Source organism: Chrysemys picta, chromosome 13 (genome assembly GCF_011386835.1).
Source record: "Chrysemys picta bellii isolate R12L10 chromosome 13, ASM1138683v2, whole genome shotgun sequence".
Lineage (NCBI taxonomy): Eukaryota > Metazoa > Chordata > Testudines > Emydidae > Chrysemys > Chrysemys picta.
Genome location: NC_088803.1, coordinates 17,492,584 through 17,518,904, shown reverse-complemented (window position 1 = coordinate 17,518,904; position 26,321 = coordinate 17,492,584). Strand labels below are relative to the sequence as shown.

At 46.2% G+C, this 26,321-nt stretch overlaps 1 protein-coding gene and 1 long non-coding RNA gene across 2 annotated transcripts; one reads left to right on the top strand and one right to left on the bottom strand.

The window, feature by feature from the left end:
• Window positions 1–1,572: 1,572 nt before the first annotated feature.
• On the bottom strand, window positions 1,573–5,385 carry LOC135975262 (uncharacterized). The gene is made up of 2 exons (XR_010592188.1): window positions 4,386–5,385; window positions 1,573–4,284 (listed from the first exon to the last, which is right to left on the bottom strand). It is a non-coding gene; the product is annotated as an uncharacterized LOC135975262 (long non-coding RNA).
• A 3,731-nt stretch (window positions 5,386–9,116) lies between these two features.
• Window positions 9,117–19,482, top strand: LOC101933194 (olfactory receptor 5AP2-like). Its single transcript, XM_005284252.2, has 2 exons — window positions 9,117–9,696; window positions 18,515–19,482. The coding sequence occupies exons 1-2, from the start codon at window positions 9,117–9,119 to the stop codon at window positions 19,480–19,482; spliced, it is 1,548 nt and encodes a 515-aa protein (XP_005284309.2).
• Window positions 19,483–26,321: the final 6,839 nt, after the last annotated feature.

Here is a 26,321-nt window from a genome sequence, read left to right as displayed (position 1 = left end):
CCAAGGCTCATCAGTACAAGGCTTGATATGAAGTTGCATGAAAACAGAGGTCACACGTGGGTAGACCCACTACAAGGTTATATGAAGAGGCACAATGTAAAGTCAAATGAAAATTATCAGAGATTTATTTACAGAAGCCCATCATTGGGGAATCATGGGGTGGCTGGCTGGCTGGCCCTGCTGCTCTCCTGTTCTACAGGAACAGAGGTGACTCTAGGTACCAGAGCCATCAATCTATCACCTCTCTCCAGTACGCCATTCAGTCCAAAAAAAAAAAAAAAAACTTTAAAAAACCCCTCCCAAGTTCCATTTACTGCAGCAAAATGTCTTCAGAAGATCAGACAAAGGTATTACCAGTGACATGCGCAGAATATCAACTACAAACCCATTCAGGAAGGCAGCGAATTCCAAGTGGCTGAAAGCTTAGTGCAGAGAGGCAAGAGAGATGCCTGAGGGCTCGAATTAGGTGTCTGGGTTTTATTGCTGGAGCCTACATTGTGCATAAAAGAATCCGTGGCGAGGGGTGCTGGGGAGCACCCCACCAACCCAGATATGCAGGGGGACTGCATGATACGTGAGAGGGATTCAGTGGGGACCAGGCCATCTTCTGTGTCAGTGTGGGGGAGGGGGCTGATCCTGGATGTATTTTTAGTGAGGGGGGGGAATCAGATTCACTCATCTATGGGTGTAACCATTGGGTAGGCTATGGGAGTGCGGTGCCCCCTAGTGGCTGGTTCCACTTACTCACAGCCAATGAGGTAGTTCTCTTGGCTCAAGAGGGTTGGTACTTGTGGGGGCTACAGGTCCAGGGTACAATCTCTAGGGCGGGGGGTATTGTAAATATAGCATTTAAAGCAGCCAATCCTCCTGCTGCTAGAGAAAACTCAGCTGCCATCGTGGAAAGCGTGGGGTGCAGACATGAGCTCTGGAGCATTTCCCATTCTTTAGGGGGCATCTGCAGCTTAGGGGATGGGCTTCTAGATGAGGCAACAGACTGGGTCTTGGGAGATGTAGGTTCAGTTCCTGCCTCTGCCACAGACTCCCTGGGGGGGCCTTGGATGAGTCACTTAATCTCTCTGGGCCTCAGTTCCCTGTCTGTAAAATGGGGATACTACTCCATCCTCTGTCTGTTTGGAGTGAGGGGTCTGTCTCTTACTAGCACAATGGGCCCTCATCTAGCTGGAGCCTTCAGAAGGTTTTTTTCAGACCTTATGGGCCCCTTTCCAGAAAGGTGACCGGAATGAGTGGAACAAGAAGGGATCAAACCCAATACATATGTGGGAGGTGGCATGGGTCTAGTGGATGGGGCACTGGACTTGGGAATCAGGAGAGCTGGGCCCTGATCTGAGCTCCACCACTGACCCATTAAGTGGCCTTGGGCAAGTCACTTCCCCTCTCTGTGCCTCTGTTTCCCCTCCCAACCTGGGCCTGTCTTGCCCACATAGATTGCAGGCTCAGTCTCTTTCCACATGACTATACTGGGGGTCCAGATCTTTGTTACGGTCTCTGACTGCTCCTATAACACACATACTGCAATGGCAGAATGTTGTACTTAAAGTACTGCACAGGATCTTTTCAGGGGGAATAAGGCAGAACGCCACATTTATTAGTAATACATGTATTCATTAACACTGTATTATATGCATATAATATATTACACTTACGCTCACACACACACACACACACACACACACACACAAACCCATTCCGTCTTGTTGTTACCAATTAGTTGCTCCCCTTAACTTCACTGGCCAGGTGAGTTAGATGGGGGAGGGGGTGGAGCCGGGCTTCTGCCGATCCGGATCGATGCTCCCATGTTGACAAGACGAGACCCGGGGTCCTCTGCAAGACACCTCACTTTTATAGCAGCTTTTCTCTTATGTAAATCTAGACCAGATTCAAACTCTGTGTCTGTGTCCATTGGTCCTTTGTGCTGCTTTCTTGTGAGTGTTGTCCCAATGCTGCAAAGAGGGTGTTTCCAAAAGAAGGTGCTCGCTTCTAACCCCCGAGGCCGTCAGTATGTCTGCTTGTCTTTAATGAGCCCACTTGACACGTTTTATTGTCCTTGGGTCTGGCTCCCAGCCCCTCTCCAACAGTTGAGGCTGTCTGGAGGTGCTGCCTTCCATGCCTTGCTCATCCACACCTCATTCATTCAACAGGGCAATTGATTAAGAGTGGGGGGGGGAGAGCTCTTGTTCTACTGCTAGCAAACAGAAATTTTTCTTCTATCTTATTCTATCCTTAGGGGCTATAATATTATACCAAGGGCAATGCAAAGTTTCTAAATGAGGCTTTGATACAAAGTTTCATGAAAACAGAGGTCACACGTGGGTAGACCCACCACAAGGTTATATGAAGAGGCACAATGTAAAGTCATATGAAATTTATCAGAGATTTATCTACATTGTCCCCCTTTTGACCTCTCAAGAACAATTCTTGAGTGGTCACCATATAAATTTTTTGTATTTGTTGCAAACAAACCAAACAATTATAACCAGGTGAATACAACTAAAACCATTACAATTGACTAAACACCAGATATAACATAAACACAAATGCAAACAATTATAATTATAATAATTGGAAATACAACAAAACCATTATCATTACAATAATTGGGTACATTGACAAACAAAATGAGGCCCAAGTTTGATGCTGCAATAGCCATCAAACAATAAAAGTTACTGAGGTCAGGACCTTCTTAAGCACACACAACAAATAAGATTTTGTAGGAGTACCACAGTTGTTATGCAAGGTTAAGCTGATTTGGACTTAAACTAACATTCAGTTGCTAAAATGTTGTAGAATTTCCTATTTTTAATAGTTGTTCTTAGAGGTTTTTGGGGACCTGAAAGATGGGGCCATACAATTATGGGCCAAGGTCTTACAGGTTATGGGGGCCCAAGAACTACCCTTCAGGGCTTGGGGAAATAGAACCAGAGTGCATAGAGGAAAGTGTGGAATTAACAATACAAGCAAATGTAACTAACAATACAAATGTTTTAAGAACAAAAATTAACAACAACATTACTATTAGAGAACCTAACAAAAAAATAAACCTGATGCACTGGGGACCAAAGTGTTTTGGACACAAGTGGTGATTGATAAATTGGATGGACATGGGGGAAGTAGAGAGAGGAAAAGACATTTGCCCTGTCTAGTGTAGTATCCCCTCTTTTTCTGGACCCAATGCTAACACAGGACACCACCAGAGACAGACACAGAACATGCAACACAGAACACTGAACACAGACTTTGTCATGACACAATAACCATGGTATTTTATAACTCTTCAGCTGGTACCAGCTCTCCTGATGTTCCGGTTCAGAGCCTGAAAGATAGAAGCTTGGAAACAAATTAGCACAGTGCTTTCACCCTGGCAGAACCTGCTTAGTCTCTGCCACAGTGTGTTTGGTACTTGGGGCTGCACAAATGCTAATTAAGTGGTGCATTTTTTGTGAGTGTAAATTCTCCCTTTTTCTCAGTAAAAGGGCGTTAACACTCCATCTAGAAAAAAAAAAATCTGTTTCAAAATCTCCAGCCATTTTGCCATGGCCTGGAGATCTGAGGCAGAAGCAGGCACTGTTGTTAACTGTTTCAATGGCATTTTGGTCCTGGGAGGAGGAATTTACCTAAATATCCCAAATATCCCCCGTCCCAATCTCCAGAGGGGTCCCAAAGGTCTGCCCCCTTCTGGGGTCTCAAATGTTTTTTCTCCTGATGTTACTGCTGCTGTAAGATTTGAGAGTGCTGTTTTAACTCTCTGTACCCAACCTGTTTTTCAGTTTTTCTATCTGTTGCTTGCCTGGGCCCGATCCTGCTTTTTCCAATAAACAGTTTCTTTCCATGGGCACAAGCCTTGTTCCACTACCAATTTAGCAAGGAGGGTGGGCTTTCCAACTAGCCCCCACCCTTCCTGGTCCCATTCCTTAAACATTTTCTTCAAAATTGTGAAATTACCACAATATTACTTACCAAAACAAAATAAAACAAACAAACATAAACCACACTACACTGCCCAAACTCCTATATCCTTCAGAGTTTGGTTTAACAGAACAAGATCTGTATCTTATGTTTTTAACCCACTCTGGGCCAGAGGGAGAGACGCTACGCCTCCCTCTGTATTACTCGGTCTGCTACCACCGAGGGTTCATAAACCAATTATACAAATCCTTCCCCGGATTAGATCCTTCCCCGGATCAGAGTGAGAAACACTAAGTTTTCCTCTTTAGCTCAGTCTTGCTACGGCTGAGGGTGTATGTACCTCTACAACACAATTTAAACCTAAACTCCTATATCCTTCAGAGTTTGGTTAATCCTTCCCCGGATCAGAGTGAGAAACACTACGTTCTCCTCTTTAGCTTAGTCATGAACACAATTTAAACCTAAACTCCTATATCCTTCAGAGTTTGGTTAATTAACTGAAAGTTTACGCTCTTTTTCCTATAGTGCCAGGCTTGCTAAAGCTGGCGGTGTGCACACCAGTTTTATAATAACTGTGGATTCTATGCTTGCTCCCCCTTTCGCATTCTCCACCAAAATGTTGTACTTAAAGTACTGCACAGGATCTTTTCAGGGGGAATAAGGCAGAACGCCACATTTATTAGTAATACATGTATTCATTAACACTGTATTATATGCATATAATATATTACACTTACGCTCACACACACACACACACACACACACACACACAAACCCATTCCGTCTTGTTGTTACCAATTAGTTGCTCCCCTTAACTTCACTGGCCAGGTGAGTTAGATGGGGGAGGGGGTGGAGCCGGGCTTCTGCCGATCCGGATCGATGCTCCCATGTTGACAAGACGAGACCCGGGGTCCTCTGCAAGACACCTCACTTTTATAGCAGCTTTTCTCTTATGTAAATCTAGACCAGATTCAAACTCTGTGTCTGTGTCCATTGGTCCTTTGTGCTGCTTTCTTGTGAGTGTTGTCCCAATGCTGCAAAGAGGGTGTTTCCAAAAGAAGGTGCTCGCTTCTAACCCCCGAGGCCGTCAGTATGTCTGCTTGTCTTTAATGAGCCCACTTGACACGTTTTATTGTCCTTGGGTCTGGCTCCCAGCCCCTCTCCAACAGTTGAGGCTGTCTGGAGGTGCTGCCTTCCATGCCTTGCTCATCCACACCTCATTCATTCAACAGGGCAATTGATTAAGAGTGGGGGGGGGAGAGCTCTTGTTCTACTGCTAGCAAACAGAAATTTTTCTTCTATCTTATTCTATCCTTAGGGGCTATAATATTATACCAAGGGCAATGCAAAGTTTCTAAATGAGGCTTTGATACAAAGTTTCATGAAAACAGAGGTCACACGTGGGTAGACCCACCACAAGGTTATATGAAGAGGCACAATGTAAAGTCATATGAAATTTATCAGAGATTTATCTACAAGAACGCTTCTGAACTGTTCTAGTCCAGACCCAAGACAGCAGCATCTCCCCCTGACCTGGGCCAAAGAGGGCCATGTTTCCGGAAAACCTTGTTGGCTGTGTCACCAGGGGCTCAGGGACGCAAGCGGGGGCCAGGCACCTCCCACAAACTCTGCAGCCTCAGCGTGCCCAATAAAGATCTCTCTCCTACAACTCTGCCTCCCCCACCACACACCAATTAGTGTTGCTGAAACAAACCCGAGGGGTCATCGTTCCCCTTCCTTCAGCCCCCACTCCAAATGCCAAGGAAAACTTGATACTCAAGTGCATGGAGGGGGTGTCAGAAGCTTGTCCAGAAGAAAATGACACTGCTCAAAAATTATTTGGAGGTACCTGTATCCAGTGGTGAGCTGGAGCCAGTTCGCCTGAACGGGTTGTTAAATTTAGAAGCTGGTTTAGAAGCGGTTGTTAAAGGGGTGGGCAATTGGGAGAGGGAGGTTGTTCTGTCATTACACTGGCCCGCGGGCCACATCCGGCCCACCTGAGCTCCCAGCTGGGGAGGCTCCCCTGCCTTCCCACCTCTCGTAGAGCCTCAGCGTGCCATGCCGCCAGCGCACTGGACCGCTCCTGGGCAGCTCTGCAGCTCCTGCCACTTCGAGTGGGATGGTAAGGGGGTGGGGCTGCGAGCTCCAGTGGGCCGTGCGGCATCCATACACGCTGCCCTGAGCAGCATGGTAAGGGGGCCGGGCCGGGTCTGGGAGGAGGGGTTGGATAAGGGACAGGGAGCGGTTGGAGGGGGTGGAGGTTCTAGGGTGGTGGTCAGGGGATGGGGAAGGGAGGGTTGGGTAGAGGTTGCGGTCCTGGGGGGTCTCGTGAGGGAGTGGTCAGGGGACAAGGGGGGGTTGATGGGTTGCAGGTTCTGAGGGGGGGCAGGGGGTTGGATGGGGAGGACAGGGGGCTTGTACTCACTGGCCGGTTCCCTACCGGGTCTTTGGCGGTGGGCCCTTCACTCGCTCTGGGTCATCGGCAGCTCTGCAGGACCCACCACCAACGTGCCACCGAAGACCTGGAGTGAGTCAAGGGGCTGCTGCCGAAGAACAACCCTGCCCTGCCCCGAGTATGCCCCCTCCCTGCCTCTATTGGACTCCTCCCCAAATTCCTGCCCCCTGCCCCACCCCAACTCCGCCCCGTCCCTGCCCCATTGGACCCCTCCCCAAATCCCCACCCCTGCCCTGCCTCTTCCCCAGCGTGCCGCGTTCCCCCTCCTCCCCTCCTCCCTCCCTTCCAGGCTTGCCACGAATCAATTTCGTAGGGCAAGCGCTGGGAGCCAGGGCAGGGGAGAAGCTAGGGTGACCAGATGTCCCGATTTTATAGGGACAGTCCCGATTTTGGGGGCTTTTTCTTATATAGGCTCCTATTACCCCCCACCCCCTGTCCCGATTTTTTACAGTTGCTATCTGGTCACCCTAGGAGAAGCAGAATGCGGCACTCAGGGGAGGAGGAGGAGGAGGCGGAGTGGAGGCGGAATGGAGGTGAGCCGGGGAGCTGGGCTGGGCTTTCCCCGTGGGCGCTCCCTCCAACCCCGGAGCACCCAGAGTCGTCGGCGGCAAGGTGCCACCTTTGGTGAATATGCTCAGTGGTGGAGCGGCCGCTCCCCCTGCTTCCCCCCAGCTATGCTCCTGCGTCATTAAATAATTAGTGCCTGACACACACCCCAATAATTTCCCACAACAAAAATTGTAATAGATAAAAATGAAAAAAGTTGGAAAATAAGCGTTGATATTATCCATCAAAATTATACATAAAAAAGTTAAATACTGCCAAACCTATATCTCCTAAATCAGTGGTTTTCAATCTGTATTCTCCGGATCCCTGTGGGGCCACTGAATATGTCTAAGAGGTCAGTGAAAGATTGTTACCATAGAATAGTGGTTTTCAGCCTGTGGTCCACAGACCCCTGGGGGTCCACAGACTATATTTGAAATTTCCAAAGAGGTCTGCGTCTCCATTCGAAATATTTTAGGGGTCTGCAAATGAAAAAAGGTTGAAAATCACTGTCCTACAGACCCCTCCTGTCCTTTTTTATTTTCTAAATGAGCAGTTGACCTCAGGATGCAGTCACCTTTTCGGTTTCACTTTGCCTCTATGGTCACTCTTCCTTTCACTGCAGTCCTGGACTAGGGGGAAGAGGGATGATCCATAGTTGGAGAGCAGACAAACCAGGACAGATGGCAAGAAGACTGGGAGAAATACACTTTCTATAATGCCTGGCGAATAGAGCTCTCTTAATAAATCAATGTTCAGAGAACTCCAACTTGGCTGAACAGAATGGCTCTTTTCACATCAGCCTGTTGTTGGTACAACAAAAATTAAATTGCGGTTGATTCATCTGAGCTGAGAAAGAGACGGACGATGATATGCCATAAAAGGCTATCTAGAGAGATAAATAAGGCTTGTCTACACAGCAAGAGAGTGTGTATGAAGACAGGGTGTGAATCTCCTGCTTACCAGCATGCCAAGCAGTAACTTGCCAGGTGAATCCTGCCACAGTGCACTGAAAGTTTCCCATTGCAAATGAGAGGATGTCAAAACGCACTATGGAACATTTAGTGCCGTGTAGCAGGGTCAACCTATTGAGTTACTGCGCAGCAAGCTGGTGCACATTATATTCACACCCTGGCTTGCCATGCACTAACTTGCTGTGTAGAGACGCTCATAGAGAGAAAAACATACATGTAGATAGACAAGCATCCATGGGAAGAGAGAGATGGGTACTCTTATTACCCGTTTTGGACCCAAGTGGTAAATGAAAATTCGGTTGTCTCGATTTGGAGCAGAAATCAGTATTAGAGTCAGGAATCAAAACACACTAGACAGTTTCTTTGCTCGCTGTTCCAAACTGCCTTCCAGCCAGCACTGTGTCCAAAAGCTCGCTCTCCCTCTTTTTTTTTTTTGCACTCCTTGTTCCACTGTGTCCCTAGGTTTCTGCGCCTTCTTGGTCTTTGTTTCTGTGATGTTTCTCACAATCTCTGTCTCACATGCACAGATACACTGATCCAATCAAACCCATACCTCACCCCTCACTTTAGGATTGGATCACAGTGGAACCCCCAACCCTTGGGCTGCCTGGCTAACTCCTACACCAGCCTTGCATATGGCTTTGTTTTGGGGAGAGGCCTCTATTGTTTCAGCTGTCTATTTCATAAAGGAGCTCAACTTTTTAATATATTTATCTTGAATGCAATGTGGCTATTACAGCCACTAGCTTCAATAAGGTTTAACCCATAACAGTGTGCATCTGGGTAGGCAGATTCATACATATTGATGGGGATAAGTATTGATCAAGGATACATTTCAATAGGAAAAGGAAATAGGTGCGAGAAGAAAGCCCATGGAGATAAATTGTTTTCTATCTAACCAGACATTTGGATATGGAAGTTCAAGCAAGGCGAGTTCAGGCTGGAAATAAGGCATGGATTGGAACTAATTACCAAGGACTGTGGTGGATTTTCCATCACTAGCAAGATTTTAAATCAAGACAGGATGTTTTTGTAAAAATATTTTTGCTGCTGTTACAACAGAAATAATTTCAGGAAGTTCTCTGGACTATGATATGCAGGAAGTCAGACTAGAATCTATGAAAGAATGAGGGAGGATTTGGTGGATTATACATCTATCGTTCCTCCCTATTATTTAGATAACTTCCCTGCATCTGCCAGCGAAGGATCTTGCAGAGATGCCAGGCAGAAACCACACTGTAGTGACATATTTCATCCTCCTGGGATTCTCCAATCTCTTGGAGATGCAGGTGTTGCTCTTTGTGCTGGTGCTGACCTCCTTCACTATCACACTGATGGGGAACATGCTCATCACAGCACTGGACCGGACCCTCCACACCCCCATGTATTTCTTCCTCTGGAACCTGTCTTTCCTGGAGATCTGCTACACCTTAATCACCATCCCCAAGATGCTGGCCAACCTGCTTGCGGAGAAGAAGAGTATTTCCTTCATTGGCTGCACCACTCAGCTGTATTTCTATCTCTTCTTCACCACAGCAGAGTGCTACCTCCTGGCAGCCATGGCTTATGACCGCTACGTGGCCATCTCCCACCCACTATGTTACACCACCATCATGAGCAACGGAGTCTGTGTTCTGCTGGTGGCCAGGTCCTATGTCGCCGGCATCCCCGTCTCCTTTGGGCAGACCACACTGATATTCAGTCTGCCCTTCTGTGGGCCCAAGGAGATACACCACTTCTTCTGCGACATCCCCCCTCTGCTGAGGCTGGCCTGCGCTGACACCTACCTGAACGAGATGGATATATTTGTGGTGGCCGTGCTGGTAGTCATGGCTCCCTTCCTGCTGATCCTTGTGCCTTATGCCCACATCATGGTCACCATCCTCAAAATGTCTTCTGCTGAAGGCAGGCGCAAAGCCTTCTCCACCTGCTCCTCTCATCTGGTGGTGGTAACTGTTCTTTGGCTCTAGCAGCTTTATTTATTTCAGACCGAAGTCGAGTTATGGAGGGGACAGTGATAGAGTATCTGCTCTGTTATACATTGTTCTCATGCCTACACTGAACCCCATTATCTACAGCCTTAGCAAAGAGGAGATGAAAGGGGCTCTGAGGAGAACACTGGGGAGAAGATGTTCTAACATCCAGGGCTCCTCACTCTTTGCATTATGCTGCAAAGAGCAGATATCTGTTCATAACTCCCACAGAGACTCTATGTATAAATGTGGGCAATTCATTTTGACTGAGAGCCTAAAAGAAGTAGGCACCCAAATCCCATTCAATGGGAATTGGATCCCCCAAAAGTAATGGTAGTTATGCATTCAACTCCAGTTGAATAGAATTTTGGCACCTAACTCTATTAGGCTCCTTTGCAAATTCCAGCCTCTTTTTGTTCTCTCTAAATGCTGTAGATTTCTATGAACAAAAGCAGAAATACAAACTTCTGAAATATTTTGACAAATAAGTTCTAAGAACCTGTAAATCTAATTCATTCTTCCACTTTTTCTATAGTGACACAAACTCAATTAGTGAGCTAATAGAGGGACTGCTCATTCTTCTTCATATAATTGTAGTTCCTAAACCCTCAATTCATGGACCAGTACCCCATTGTGCAAGGCACAGTACAAAACAAAAAGAATTACAGTCCTGGGCTGTGATACTCAAGGTCCTATATTTGATCCTTACCAAATAACCTTCTATTTTAGATTTTTTTTTAAAGAGCAAACCAAGAAAGAAAACAAGTCTCTAGGAAAGCGTGAGTGTGTTTGCTCTCTGTCATGCTACATCCCCTGACTATACAACATTAGATTTTCTCTACTGATAAAAAGGAGTTTTGATTCCCAAACATATCCACTGTCAGCATGGGACAAAGTGGCCCTATATGATATTGGGTTTGATCCCCATTGCATCTCACAGGTTCCTGGGATTAGGCTGCAGAATTTGGTGTTTAAAAACATCAAATCCCCCAACCTCTGTTCAGACCTGGAATCCTCCTGTTTTCCACTTGGAATGTGTCATAGTGCCAGTGAGATCAACCCCTCCTTCTCCATCCCAACCATTGCTTCCTTCTTGTTTAATGCCCCTGTAACAATTCCTCCTTTCCCAGTTTCCCAGTCGCACACCCCAATTCCAATCTCCCAGTCCCTGGATTGTCATTCTCTCCTCAGATAACAAGCTATCTGCACAACTTCCCCTGAGTGCCACTGTCAAGGTTCCTTCCCCACTCTGAACTCTAGGGTACAGATGTGGGGGACCTGCATGAGAACCTCTAAACTGAATTACCAGCTTAGATCTGGTTTTGCTGCCTCCACTCCCAAGTGCTAACTCCCTTCCCTGGGTAGCCTTGAGAAACTTCTTCACCAATTTCCTGGTGAACACCGATCCAAACCCTTGGATTTTAAAACAAGGAGAAATTAACCATTCCCCCTCCTTTCCCCCCACCAATTCCTGGTGAGTCCAGATCCAACCCCCTTGGATCTTAAAACAAGGGAAAATCAATCAGGTTCTTAAAAAGAAGGCTTTTAATTAAAGAAAAAAAGGTAAAAATCATCTCTGTAAAATCAGGATGGAAAATAACTTTACTGGGTAATTAGATTCAAAGAGCCCAGAGGAACCCCCTCTAGCTTAAGTTCAAGGTTACAGCAAACAGAGATAAACACTCTAGCAAAAGGAACATTTACAAGTTGAGAAAACAAAGATAAACCTAACACGCCTTGCCTGTCAGTTACTTACAAGTTTGAAATATGAGAGACTTGTTCAGAAGATTTGGAGAGCATGGATTGATGTCTGGTCCCTCTTAGTCCCAAGAGCGAACAACCCCCAAAACACACAGCAGAAAGGGGGACTACAGAAAAATGAGGACATTCGTGAAATTAAAAGGTACAGTGCCAAAAGTGAAATATCTGCAAGCTGCATGGAAACTTTTTAAAGACACCATAATAGAGGCTCAAATTAAGTGTATATCCCAAATTAAAAAAACATAGTAAGAGAACCAAAAAAGTGCCACCGTGGCTAAACAACAAAGTAAAAGAAACAGTGAGAGGCAAAAAGGCATCCTTTAAAAGGTGGAAGTTAAATCCTAGTGAGGAAAATAGGAAGGAGCATAAAATCTTGCAAATGATGTGTAAAAATATAATTAGGAAGGTCAAAAAATAACTTGAATAACAACTAGCCAAAGACTCAAAAAGTAATAGCAAATTGTTTTTTAAGTACATTAGAAGCAGGAAGCATGCTAAACAGTCAGTGGGGCCACTGGATGATCGAGATGCTAAAGAAGTACTCAAGGATGATAAGCACATTGTGGAGTGTGAAAGTAGAATGAATTATGTTGTAGAAGTAGAATGAATTAAACAAATGCTGTATGTTTCTTTAAGCAGGAATGAGGAATGTTGAGATAAAGTTGTCAGGAAGAGGAACATTAAGGTATTGAAGAATGGGTCCACTTAAGCTGATGGTGGGACATTAACAGGAGATTGGTGAGAGTAAATAAGGACAAGAAATATGTGTCTAGCTCCAGGTAAATTTATTAGTTCTGCTCCCTTTGTAATCTTGTTAATATCGCGCCCTTTTATCTGTATAAATAAGGTGGTTTGAGCCTCGTATGGCACTCACATTTTCTGGGTGTATTAGCAGAGCGCTTTTGCTAATAAACAGAGTGGTCTGACAAATTGTGAGTCCTGAGTCTGACTTTGACAGAAGAAACTAAATGAATTCTTTGCATCAGTCTTTATGGCTGAGGATTTGAGGGAGATCCCCAAATCTTTGATAGGATAACGAGTCTTGTGAGTAAGGGAGAAGCAGTGGATGTGGTATACCTAGACTTTAGTAAGGCATTTGATACGGTCTCACATGATATTCTTATCAATAAACTAGGCAAATACAATAACTGGCTGGATAACCGTACTCAGAGAGTAGTTATTAATGGTTCCCAATCCTGCTGGAAAGGCATAACAAGTGGGGTTCTGCAGGAGTCTGTTTTGGGACCAGCTCTGTTTAATATCTTCACCAACGACTTAGATATTGGCATAGAAAGTACGCTTATTAAGTTTGCAGATGATACCAAACTGGGAGGGATTGCAACTGCTTTGGAGGATATGGTCATAGTTCAAAATTATTTGGACAAATTGGAGAAATGGTCTGAGGTAAACAGGATGAAGTTTAACAAAGACAAATGCAAAGTGTTCCACTTAGGAAGGAACAATCAGTTTCACACATACAGAATGGGAAGAGACTGTCTAGGAAGGAGTATGGCAGAAAGGGATCTAGGGGTTATAGTGGACCACAAGCTAAATATGAGTCAACAGTGTGATGCTGTTGCAAAAAAAGCAAACATGATTCTGGGATGCATTAACAGGTGTGTTGTGAGCAAGACATGAGAAGCCATTCTTCTGCTCTACTCTGCACTGGTTAGGCCTCAACTGGAGTATTGTGTCCAGTTCTGGGCACCGCATTTCAAGAAAGATGTGGAGAAATTGGAGAGGGTCCAGAGAAGAGCAACAAGAATGAGAACATGACCTATGAAGGAACGCTGAAAGAATTGGGTTTGTTTAGTTTGGAAAAGAGAAGAGTTGGAGGGGACATGATAGCAGTTTTCAGATATCTAAAAGGGTGTCATAAGGAGGAGGGAGCAAACTTGTTCACCTTAGCCTCTAAGGATAGAACGAGAAGCAATGGGCTTAAACTGCAGCAAGGGAGGTTTAGGCTGGACATTAGGAAAAAGTTCCTAACTGTCAGGGTGGTTAAACACTGGAATAAACTGCCTAGGGAGTTTGTGGAACATCCATCTCTGGAGATATTTAAGAGTAGGTTAGATAAATGTCTATCCGGGATGGTCTAGACAGTATTTGGTCCTGCCATGAGGGCAAGGGACTGGACTTGATGACCTCTCGAGGTCCCTTCCAGTCCTAGAATCTATGAAAAAAAATCTGAGCCATTCTTTTTAGGAGCCAAATCTGAGGAACTGTCCCAGATTGAGGTATCATTAGAGGAGGTTTTGGAACAAATTGATAAATTAAACAGTAATAAGTCACCAGGACCAGATGGTATTCACCTAAATGTTCTGAAGGAACTCAAATGTGAAATTGCAGAACTACTAACTGTACTCTGAAACCTATCATTCTAATCAGCTTCTGTACCAACTTATTGGAGGATAGCTAATGTGACGCCAATTTTAAAAAAGGGCTCCAGAGGTGATCCCGGCAATTACAGGCTGGTAAGCCTGACTTCAGTACCGGGCAAACTGGTTGAAACTATAGTAGAGAACAAAATTGTCAGATACATAGATGAACATAATTTGTTGGGGAAGAGTCAACATTGTTTTTGTAAAGGAAAATCATGCCTAACCAATCTACTAGAATTCTTTGAGGGGGTCAACAAGCATGTGGACAAGGGGGATCCAGTGGATATAGTGTACTTAGAGTTTCAGAAAACCTTTGACAAGGTCCCTCACCACAAGGCTCTTAAACAAAATTAGCTGTCATGGGATAAGAGGGAAGGTCCTCTCATGGATTATTAACTGGTTAAAAGATAGGAAACAAAGGGTAGGAATAAATGGTCAGTTTTCAGAATGGAGAGATGTAAATAATGGTGTCCCACAGGGGTCTGTACTGGAAACAGTCCTATTCAACATATCCATAAATGATCTGGAAACAGGGGTAAACTGTGAGATGGCAAAATTTGCAGATGATTTAAAACTACTCAGGCTAGTTAAGTCCCAGGCAGACTGTGAGAAGCTACAAAGGGATCTCTAAAAACTAGATGAGTTGTCAACAAAATGGCAGATGAAATTCAGTGTTGATAAATGCAAAGTAATGCACATTGGAAAACATAATCCCAACTATACATATGAAATGATGTGGTCTAAATTAGCTGTTACCACTCAAGAAAGAGATCTTGGAGTCATTGTGGATAGTTCTCTCAAAACATCCACTCAATATGCAGTGGCAGTCAAAAAAGCAAACAGAATGTTGGGCATCATTAACAAAGGGATAGATAATTAGACAGAAAATGTCATATTGCCTCTATATAAATCCATGGTATGAACTTCTTGATGTGTCTACAAAGTGATCTGCTTGAACCAGACTCCTAATTCCCCTTTTGTACCCCACAAATTACAAAAACATGTCAATCAAGAGTATTGCATAGCTGGTCAAATGGAGTAAAAGTAAAGGTGAGAAGGCATGCCAAAACAGGATGCGGGTTTTGTGGTTTTTGGGTCATTAGTCCGGCAGGTGTACATATTTCCAGACTGCCTGTTTTTCACAGAGTTGAACCCCCATACTCCAAGAAAATGGCCCAGAAGGTTAGGTTCAGAGCACAGAAGGTCAGGTTCGCCCCTACTCCCTTCTGAATTTGTCTTAACTAACCTAAGTTACTGCAAAGATCTACTAAATAACTATTCCTAGCAATAAGCAAAGTAATTGATAGACTATCCCAATAGCTGGCAGTGGCTTAGGCACTTGGTTTTTGTTATTTTGTCCCTCTGCAGTGGCAGCATTTCTGAAACAAAATATTTCCATTTGGAGGCACTTGCCACAGGACTGAGAATCCCAGAAATTTTATTTCCCATTTCAAATTATTTATTTTCTGTTCCTTTGGGAGAGGCAGGAATGTCTCCAAAATGAGAATCCAACAGAGAGAAATGGACAAGCAACCCATTCAGCACACACCAGGAACTACATGGGAACTACAAAGGTGATTGGAATAGTGATTAGCAAACTGTCCACCGGATGGCGTCCCATCAGAAATACAGTAGAGCCTCAGAGTTAGAACACCTCAGGAATGGAGGTTGTTCATAATGCTGAACAAAATATTATTGTTGCCCTTTCAAAAGTTTACAACTGAATATTGACTTAATACAGCTTTGAAACTTTATTATGCAGAAGAAAAATGCTGCTTTTAACCATCTTAATTTAAATGAAACAAGCACAGAAACAGGTTGCCTTATCTTGTCAAATCTGTTTTTCAACTTTCCCTTTATTTTTAATTAGTTTTTGTTTAACACCGTACTGTACTGTAGTACTACATTATTTATTTATTGTATCTCCTGCTGCCTGATTGCGTACTTCCGATTCCAAATGAGGTGTGCGGTCGACTGGTCAGTCCATAACTCTGGTGTTCGTAACTCTGAGGTACTTCTGTATGTAAACATTTAGTTCAGGCAACAGCACTAGAGCTGAGCTTCAAGATACACTCCTCAGGCAGGTGCTGTGCAATCCAGAGGGGGATCGTACCTTGCCCTTGTTCAGCTCCCACTCACTGGGGATGACCCAGCATTCACCCTTAGGGTTCTTGGCTGAACTCATTGTGTGGGGAAAGGTCCTGCAGGCTAGCCCTGCTCCTGAAGCATGGGGATGAGATTCCTTAAAGATGGGATTCCCTGCATGGTATTTGTGACCATCTCTGCTCCAGGACTGGTGCACATAGTGTCAATAAACAAGTTACACTAAGGAATTACCAGACTCCAGATCACTAGATTCTCCTCCCACGGCAAACCAATCGGCAAGGCCCTGATTTCTGTGCTGCTCAGCAAAAGGGAGAGAATATTGGGAAATAAATAAATAAACATTAGCAGGCACTAATCACATACAAGTTCTGTGGGAGAAATATTTCCATTAGGTTTGTGTGTGTGTGTCTGTGTGTGAAAGAGGGAAAGAGCGCAAGATAGAAAGATTTCCTGTCATGCAAATCTCTCATTTGCAAAGTACAGATTAAATTTACTTTACATTCAATCTTCTCTGTGTTTGTTAAACTGCACAGCTTCGACCCCCAATCTGGCACACCTGACTGATTTCAACCATTATTATTCATGCACTTGTTCTATTGAGAGCAACGGGACAATTTACATGAGTAAAGGTTACTGAGCAGAGACAGTCTCTGCAGGGCCATACACTCCATGGGCACTGTGTTATATTTCTGCCATGAAGAGCAATGACCTCATAGAGCAGGGAGCAGAAAGGCAATTCCTCTGGCTGTGGGAGGTTGGTTGCATCAGGACAGTTGTTTGTACCGTCTGCACAGAAAACACAGCACCAACTCCCCAGGCTCAGCCCCTTCGGAGGTGGACTCAAGGGAGATGCAGCCTGCCACGGAGAAGGATACAAGTATAAGGAGATATCTGCACTTTGTAAACGGAGTGGGGAGAGCGTGTTCTAAGACAGGTCATGGCAGCAATTCCTCCATTCAGGTAGGTGGAGGTCTAATTACTGAGAAGAACCAGCCTGAGTCCTGGCGGCTGAACCCTGAGATATCAGAGCTCATCTCTTCAAGCTTCTCCTGTGGTTACAGGTGAGCTCCATCTTCCTGATGGCATTTCTATAGCACCTTCCAGACAGGGCATGCGTATGTTTTGTGAATATTAGCAAGACAAGAGGGGTGAGGTGATGTCTTTTCTTGGACCAACTTCTGGTGGTAAGAGAGACAAGCTTTAGAACAAAACAGAGCTCTCCTTCAGCTCTATTACTTCACCCACCTTGCGTCTCTAATATCCTAGGACTGAATTGGCGACAATAAAACTGCATGCAACTTTTGAGTTTTGGCACTTTTGGCTGCAGCTTCTCACAGCAGAGCCAGTTGGTGTTAACAGCGCCATTTAACAATGGGGAAATTGAGATACATGTCCTGTGAAAGGTCCTCAGCCAGGGATCTGGCCCATCGACTCCAATGGAGCTATGGTCGATTGACTGGGATCTGGGACAGTGTGAGTCCCCTGATCACATTCAGAACATGCCAGATGCGCTCTGACTTCAGGGGCAGCATCTTTGTTCCCCAGGTCCGTTCTTGTTCCCATATTATCAGCCTTCAATCATTACGCAGTGTGAGAGTCACATCCCAGTTAGGGTTGCACATCAGCCTGGTTTTGCCCTTTCCTAAAATCCACCCTGAAGAGAGCTGTATGTTATTATTGCTTCAGAGTTAACACAGGGAATGTGAATCTGAAACAGAAAAGGCATTGCCAGTGCCTCATCATGTCACCATCATCATCATTACATGAAGTAAGGAAGAACTGACTCCATTTAATAATTTATGACATAAACTTATCTCTTGTGGAAGTGAAAATAATTATTCCTTTTCCTGTAGGACACTAAAATTCTGATTTTACCAACATCGATTATTAGATTAACTCCTGTAAATTCTAACAGAAGATCGGTGCCTAAGGACACTAGATGTTACTGAAAATATCAGTCCAAGATTTGAGTTGATGTATTTATTGATTTTGACTCCTCCTAAGACATGGCATGATTCTGCCCATGGCCACCAGTGCAATGCTGCTTTGAAGTATCATTGCTAAGCCCCAATATGTCAGCAGACAGGATATGACAGCAGATCAAGAAGGGGTCTGATCAGTCACATCACTAATTGGGGTACCAGAGAAATGGGCTGTTGTTATCATAGTTATTATTCAGGTATGGCAGAGAGTGAATCTGTAGGGATACCAAAGATCTGTTCTCAGACTGAGAATCCTGGCACTTTGCTCTAAAATCTATATTTAGCCTTAACATTTCAGCGGGGGAGGAGTTTTTGAAAGCTCATGGAATGAATTCCTGACACTTGATTAACTTTCAGCTCTATGTTCTTCCAATTCACTGACACAGCTTGTTTTCTGGTTCCTAAACTCAAGCCATGGCAGACAGAGACTGGGGAAACCAAACGGCCATCACAGAATTCATCCTCCTGGGATTCGGAGATCTCCCTGAGCTGCAAATTCTTCTCTTCCTGCTGTTTCTAGTGATTTACATGGCAACTGTGGCCGGAAACACCCTCATGGTTGTGCTAGTTGTGGCTGATCAGCACCTTCACACCCCCATGTACTTCTTCCTGGGGAACCTGTCTTGCTTGGAGATCTGCTACACCTCCACCATCCTCCCCAGGATACTGGCCAGTCTCCTGACTGGGGACAAAACTATCTCAGTCAGTGGCTGCATCGCACAACTGTACTTCTTTGGTGGTCTGGTAGGTACGGAATGCTATCTGCTAGCAGTGATGTCTTATGATCGGTATTTAGCGATATGTAAACCCCTGCACTATTCAGCTCTGATGAATGCCAGGTTTTGCCTCCAGTTGGCTGCGGGGTCATGGTTCAATGGTTGTTTGGCTATTACCATTGTTATATTACTCATGTCACAGTTCATATTCTGTGGCCCAAATGAAATTGACCATTTGTATTGTGATCCCATCCCACTGATTAAACTTTCCTGTGGGGACACGCTCCTGATCATGTTGTTGAATTTCATCCTAGCCTGTGTATTCACTCTGCCTCCGTTCCTGTTAACCCTGACATCCTACGTGTGCATCATCACCACCATCCTGAGAATCCCTTCCACCACTGGGAGGCACAAAGCCTTTTCCACCTGCTCCTCCCACCTCATTGTGGTAACAATTTTCTATGGAACCCTAATGAGTGTCTCCATGTTACCAACACTCAATACACTGAGAGTGCTAAAGAAAGTGCTCTCTCTTTGCTACACCGTCCTGACTCCCCTGGTGAACCCCCTCATCTACAGCCTGAGAAACAGAGAGGTAAGGGAAGCCTTGAGCAAAGCACTCAGTCAATATGTGGCTTTCAAAAAAACATGCAGAGACTCCTAGATCATTACTGAGGCCAAGGTTTTCAAAGCTGCCCAGGAGATTTAGGCAGAGAGCCCCCACTGATATCAAGTTGAAAACTCCCATTGAATATGTCAGGGCTGATGGGGGAAAGCAATGGAGACGATCTGCATGGAGTTACCGAGGCAGGGTGTTTATGGTCCCCTGCTGTGTCTATGTAACAAAGAGGAATGTGAGGTTGTGGAGAATTCTATCCCCCTCTCATGTACAGCAGTGCAGCACTGACACATACAAGATGCTTTTTTTTTCTGCGTGGTGTTGACTTAACATTCACCTTATGTGAGGAGCATTGATGGCATCTGATAATGCACAGAGCTGTCTTGTCCTGTAAGGCACAAACTCCACTAAATAAAAATGCAAATCCATGTGTATATTCCTTGTTGTTCATTGTCAGGGCTGGCTCTAGGGACCAGCAAACCAAGCACGTGCTTGGGGCAGCACATTTTCAAGGGCAGCATTCTGGCCATTTGTTTTTTCTGCTTCCGGTGGCAAAAGCCTAGAGCCGGCTCTGGCAGCAGCAGCGCGTCGTGTGTGGGGGGCGCCCTGTAGCCGCTTCGGTTCATGCCGCGGGGGAGCAGCGCCCACACCTTGTGGCTGGGCTGGGCAGGCTTCGAACGGGGGACACTCAGGCTGGGGGACACCCCACGGGGCACACGGAGCCATCTGCAGGTGCCGCAGGCAGCCGCTCCCCAGTGCTGCAGCCGGGGCTGGGCGAAGTGGCCCAAGCCGCCCAGGGACTGTGGCAGGGCGGCCAGAAGCAGCAGCAGCAGCGGGGCCATAGAGGGTGAGGCGCTGCCATGCCGGGCCTGCATCCCGCTCTCCGGGACTCCGCTGCCTCTGGGACTACCCTGCCCTGGCTCCTCAGCCACCTGCCGGGGCGGTCCCCCGGCTCTGCCCTCCCTGGTCCCGGCCGGTACTGGAGGCGGGAGCCCTGGATGGAGGGACCCTGGGCTGAAGCGCAGCCCGGGAGCCCCGCTGTTTACCCCGACCCTGCCAGCACCGGACTGATTGGAGGTGAGGGGGGAGCGGGCAGAGTCATCACTGGTGGAGGGAAGCCCAGGGCTGGGGCAGCAGGGGGTGCGGGTGGGGGGGGAAGAGAGAGCCCAGGGCTGGGGTGGCAGAGGGTGCGGAAGGGGGAGGAAGAGAGAGCCCAGGGCTGGGGTGGGGGGCAGCCAAAAATTTTTTTGCTTGGGGCGGCAAAAAACCTAGAGCCGGCCCTGTTCATTGTTACTCTGTGTTCGACAGTAACATCTGGTAATCAAATTCCTACAGATTAATGCAAATAAAACAGTGTGGGTGATAGTATCAGAAGGTTTGTTGCTGTAAAACATTTCTTGTGCCCCCAAGGACAGACTGGAGGTCAGTGTTTTCCATCTAAGTGGAAGGGGCACAGAGGGAGGTGGCCATAACCATGGTCACATCATGGAATTTCTAACTGGAGGTGGAGGGAGACATAATTTTCACCATTTTTTTATTCCCAGCACAAACCCATTTTTGATGAAAATAAATGTGTGAGTAATAAAAATACCAAATCCTACTGAAGCATGTCAGGATGTCAGCCTGGGACACCCGCCACCCCCAAAGTAGTGCCTCTCACCATCCCCACCATACCCCCTTGCACACCAACCACCTGTATTGCCAGGGCCGGCTCTAGGTTTTTGGCCGCCCCAAGCAAAAAAATTTTTGGCTGCCCCCAACCCCAGCCCTGGGTTCTCTCTTCCCCCCTCCCACCCGCACCCCCTGGCACCCCAGCCCTGGGCTCTCTCTTCCCCCCACCCGCACTCCCTCCCGCCCCAGCCCTGGGCTCCCCCCCACCAGTGATGACTCTGCCCACTCCGCCCTCACCTCCAGCTGGTCCAGCGCTGGCAGGGTCGGGGTAAGCAGCAGGGCTCCCAGGCCGCGCCTCAGCCCAGGGTCCCTCCATCCAGGGCTCCCGCTTCCAGGAGGGCAGAGCTGGAGGACCGCCTTGGCAGAGGGCTGAGGAGCCGGGGCAGGGTAGCCCCAGAGGCAGCGGAGCCCTGGAGAGCGGGACGCAGGCCCCGCACGGCAGCGCCCTGCCCTCTATGGCCCCGCTGCTGCTTCTGGCCACCCTGCCACAGTCCCTGGGTGGCTTGGGCCGCTTCGCCCAGCCCCAGCTGCAGCGCTGGGGGGCGGCTGCCCTGCGGCACCTACAGGCGGCTCCGTGTGCCCCGTGGGGTGTCCCCCAGCCTGAGTGTCCCCCGCTCGAAGCCTGCCCGGCCCAGCCACAAGGTGTGGGCGCTGTTCCCCCGCGGAGCGAACCGCAGCGGCTACAGGGCGCCCCCCCATGCATGACACGCTGATGCTGCCAGGGCTGGCTGTAGGCTTTTGCCACCGGAAGCAAAAAAAAAAATGGCCAGAATGCTGCCCTTGAAAATGTGCTGCCCCAAGCACGTGCTTGGTTTGCTGGTCCCTAGAGCCGGCCCTGCTCACAATCATCCACCAGCATTCCGGTCACACCCCAAGTGTCTATGAATTGCCACGGCCCTGGTCCAGCAGCTCTGCCCCAGAAGCCTGTCTGCAAACACCAGCCACACCCTGTCCTCTGCCAGCCCTGGTTAGCACTTGCAGGGTGACCTCATCACACTCCCAGCCCTGGATCTTCCTCCAAAACTTGTGTTCTTCACTGACCAGCTCTCTCCAGGACAGTTCAGATATTATAGGTCCATTGGGTCTATAAGGGTCAATGTACAGCAGTTTTATAACTTCCTTGGAGTTACCAAACAGTTCTGTTTAAACACAACACTGGATTCGTTTATTTAACTACAAAGAGGTAGGTGTTAAGAGAGAAGTAGAAGGCATTAAAATCAATAATGTTTATAAGAGAAATGAAGATAAAACATTGTGTAGTAATTTAACAAACTTGATTTGGTTCAAGGTGACAGTCTAACCAAATGTTTCCAGCAACAGAGCGAACCAAATTCTCAGCTCAGAACCCCTCCAAAGTCCAAAGGCTGGTTCCTTTGTTTTCTCAGGTGACAGAACCAGCGAGAGTGATAGAGCTAGATAGTGAAAGAATCCCTGGTGTGTTTTAGACCCTCCATTTTATAGGCCAGTCACCCTTTGAAATGGATTTTCAGGAAGGTTACCCCTAGATAAATGTCCTTCCCACTGTGAGGACGGAGACAGGGAGATTTGGTGTGAAAGAGGCTCCATCTTGTTTGCTAAAATGCCATTCGATCTGTTCTGCCCTCCCACCCCTTCGCTGCCAAACAATGGCCTGAGTTCAGGTCAGACTCAGCTAACCCTGATCCCTTTCCCCGACTCTGCCACCATCGCTGACTGAGCCTGAACAGGGAGGGCAGGGCCGCTCATTAGTCATTGTCAGACAGCCTCTCACTGAGTGTCTCTCCCCATCTCCATCCCAGCTGCATTCCCTTTCTCATATTTCTGCTCCATTTCCACCGAGTGTTTGGTTCCATTCACAGCCAAGTTAGTGGTGTAATTCCAATGTCAGACACAAGGGAACTTTCACCTTCTCTGCGTGTGTTCAGGCTCTTATTCAGGAGACAGCCTGCCCCTCCCTAAGAAATTTATCTATCCCTCCCCCCCCATTGCTGTAATACTTGGCTGGCCCAGAGTCTATAATATATTTATCTTTACAACACCCCTAAGAGATGGGGAACGGGCCCGGCTGCTGTTACTTCCTTTGTACAGCTGGGGAACAGAGATCTCCATTGTCCAATGGGAAGTCTCTGATGGAGCTGGGACCGGAACGACTAGAAGTGAGCCAATAACTGTGTTTTGGTTTAGTGACAGTTCCAGAAAACGAAGGAAAAAACAGAGTCAGGTTGAACTGAATTTGAACTTTTTTGGAATTTTCAGCAAACCACAGAAAGCAACAGAAAGTCCATTTGGGTTGAAAAAAAACATGTCATTCAGCCAACATATTTTGCTTCCAGGCTTTTTGAAAGGCTAGATTTGAAAGGCACTATAGGTACCCTACATTAAATGGACAGAGGAGAAAGAGGTGCTGCTTGACTTAAAAACCTTTGGTCTAGTGGTTAGGAGCTCACCTGCAACATGGGATACCCAGTTGCAAATCTCAAACCTGGAACAGGGATCTGAATGAAGACCTTCTCTCTCTCTGCTGAGTGTCCTGTCCAGCAAGGTACAGGCCACTCTGGATTGGTGTCTCTCAAACTGTCCCGTTAAAGCTGTCCCACTTTGTGTCAATAGTAAATATTTAATGGTCTTGAGATTTGAACCTGGGTCTCCAACATCCCGGATAAGTGTCATAACCACTGGGCTACAAGTTGAAAGAGAGAGTGCTACTTCTCTTACCTTCTCCACCCATTTCACGAACAGCCCCTTTGTGAATTAACTCCGCCTCCCCTCAAATGTTTTGGGCTGAAAATTATAGGCAAATTGATGTCCAAGAGTTTTGGGCCAACCAAAAGTGCATTTTTGGCAAATAAACTATGGAAATGATTTTTTTCACCCAATTCTAAGGCCAAATGTGAGAGTGATGCCCTAAGTACTTTCTCCTGCCTTCATGGCTTCCAACTGTTTCCTTTCTCTCTGTCCCTCATCTCCTCTTGCAGCGTAGCTCCCCCTGTTACTTTTGTCTTTCCATGTAGAAAAATCCTTCCTAACTAAACCACAAACCAATGCAATAATCACACTTAAAACCAAAAATGCCTGCCTCTTATGTGACATTTAGACACTGAGATTCTCTTTCCTCTGTGTGTTCGCTATATCTTGGGTTGGCTGAACTCATTTCACTTTTTTTTATCATTTCCACTGGTAATCTCGATGTTTATTTTTAAGCAATTTTATTCTTTTTATTCATTTAAATTTTCACCATGTTGGGTGAAATTATGTAGTGGGGATCAGACAATTCTTTAACGACAGGAGCTGTTGAGACTCAAAAAGTTAAAGCTTTATAACTGTTAGAATACAAATACTCCACATCATATGTCAAAATATATCCTTAAATCAAACTTTAATAAGTTCTCAAACATCGTGTTTCTTACTTTGCCTATCTGCACATTTTTATTATGCTGGATGGAAAAATTATTGTCCTTTTTCTGTCTGCGGTAAAATCCAAATTTACCAATAACAATCTAAAATCCTTCCCTGCCTCATTATAGCCCTTTCCACACGCTGGGTTTATTGTGTCTACTAAGATTGGAAGCCCTTTGAGACTCTCTCTCACTCTGTTTTTTTTCAAAATTACTGCTTGCTCCCTATTGCCCATTATACAGTATAGCCGCTCCTTCCCCACCCCCACCCTATGCTGCCCCTAATGCCCATTATACAGTATAGCCGCCCCTTCCCTGCCCCCACCCTCTGCTTCCCTTAGTGCCCATTATACAGTATAGCCGCCTCTTCCCACCCACCCTCTGCTGCCCATAGTGCACATTATACAGTATAGCCACCCCTTCCCCGCCCCCACCCTCTGCTGCCCCTAGTGCCCATTATACAGTATAGCCACCCCTTCCCACCCACCCTCTGCTGCCCCTAGTGCCCATTATACAGTATAGCTGCCCCTTCCCCACCCCTCACCCTCCGCTGCCCCTAGTGCCCATTATATAGCATTGCCGCCCCTTCCCCACCCCCACCCTCTGCTGCCCCTAGTGCCCATTATACAGTATAGCCGCCCCTTCCCCACCCCCACCTTCTGCTGCCCCCTAGTGCCCATTATACAGTATAGCCACTATTTCCCATCCCTCACCCTCTATCAGGGTAGCTGTTATACAACACAGCATCCATCATCAGTTGCCTTCTTCACCGTCCAATGGTTCTTGCACAATAAATGCCTGTTTATCAATCCTTGCCATCTGTTTGTGGGGTCAGTATTTTGTGGCCAATAGACAGCGTAGGAGGTTAAGCAATGAGAATGGGCAGGCGGTGCCCTCTCCAGGTCAGAAGGATGATGCTGTGATAGGACCCTGGACCATGATGTAGGACTCCTAGATTCCATTCCCTGCTCAGCCACAGACCTTCTGTGTGGGTCTGGGTGTGTGACATAATCTGCCTTGTGCAATATGGGGATATTCCTCCCCTACCTTCTGCCAGTCATTGAGGTGTCCTGTCATTTAATTTTTGTGATTCAATTTTATTAATTTTCAGAGGGAAACAACCAATAAACATTGTGACAGCCTGTCTGTGGTAACCAGTACCACAGATTTCTTAGGATAGGGAATAGAATTATGCTTTTATGAAACTTTACCTCTTGTCAAAGATGCAAGAAGAGAGAATACAAAATCAAACAAATGTTGCACATGTGAGGGTGGGGGTAACAATACTAAAAAAAAATACAGACAAATTGGGAATAAGAGAAGGTGGGGGAAATGGGAGAGAAGTGCAAAGGAAAAAGCAGAGGTCGGGTGGAAGGGAAGTCTGGAATTATTTCTGCATTCTTTATCCAAATATTTTCAAAAATGGGGTCCAAATTTCTACATATTCACACAGCTGCTCTGTATGACAATGAGCTATTCTTTCTTGAGGTATCCCATTATTAATGACTGTCGGTTTTTCAGTTAGTATTTTGGTAAGGACCTGGTAATGGAGCTAGATAGGTTGAAAATAACTGACCATTTCCTGCCATTGAAAATACTACAGGATATGAAAATTCTGTGCACTCTGAAAAATCTAGGTGTCTGAAGTGGGGCTACTCAATGGCTGATACACACAAAAATAAATGTATGCTTTCAAATATTGTGTCAGTCATAAAATCACAGAAGATTAGGGTTGGAAGAGACCTCAGGAGGTCATTTAGTCCAATCCCCTGCTCAAAGCATGACCAACCCCAACTAAATCATCCCAGCCAGGGCTTTGTCAAGCTGGGCCTTAAAAAC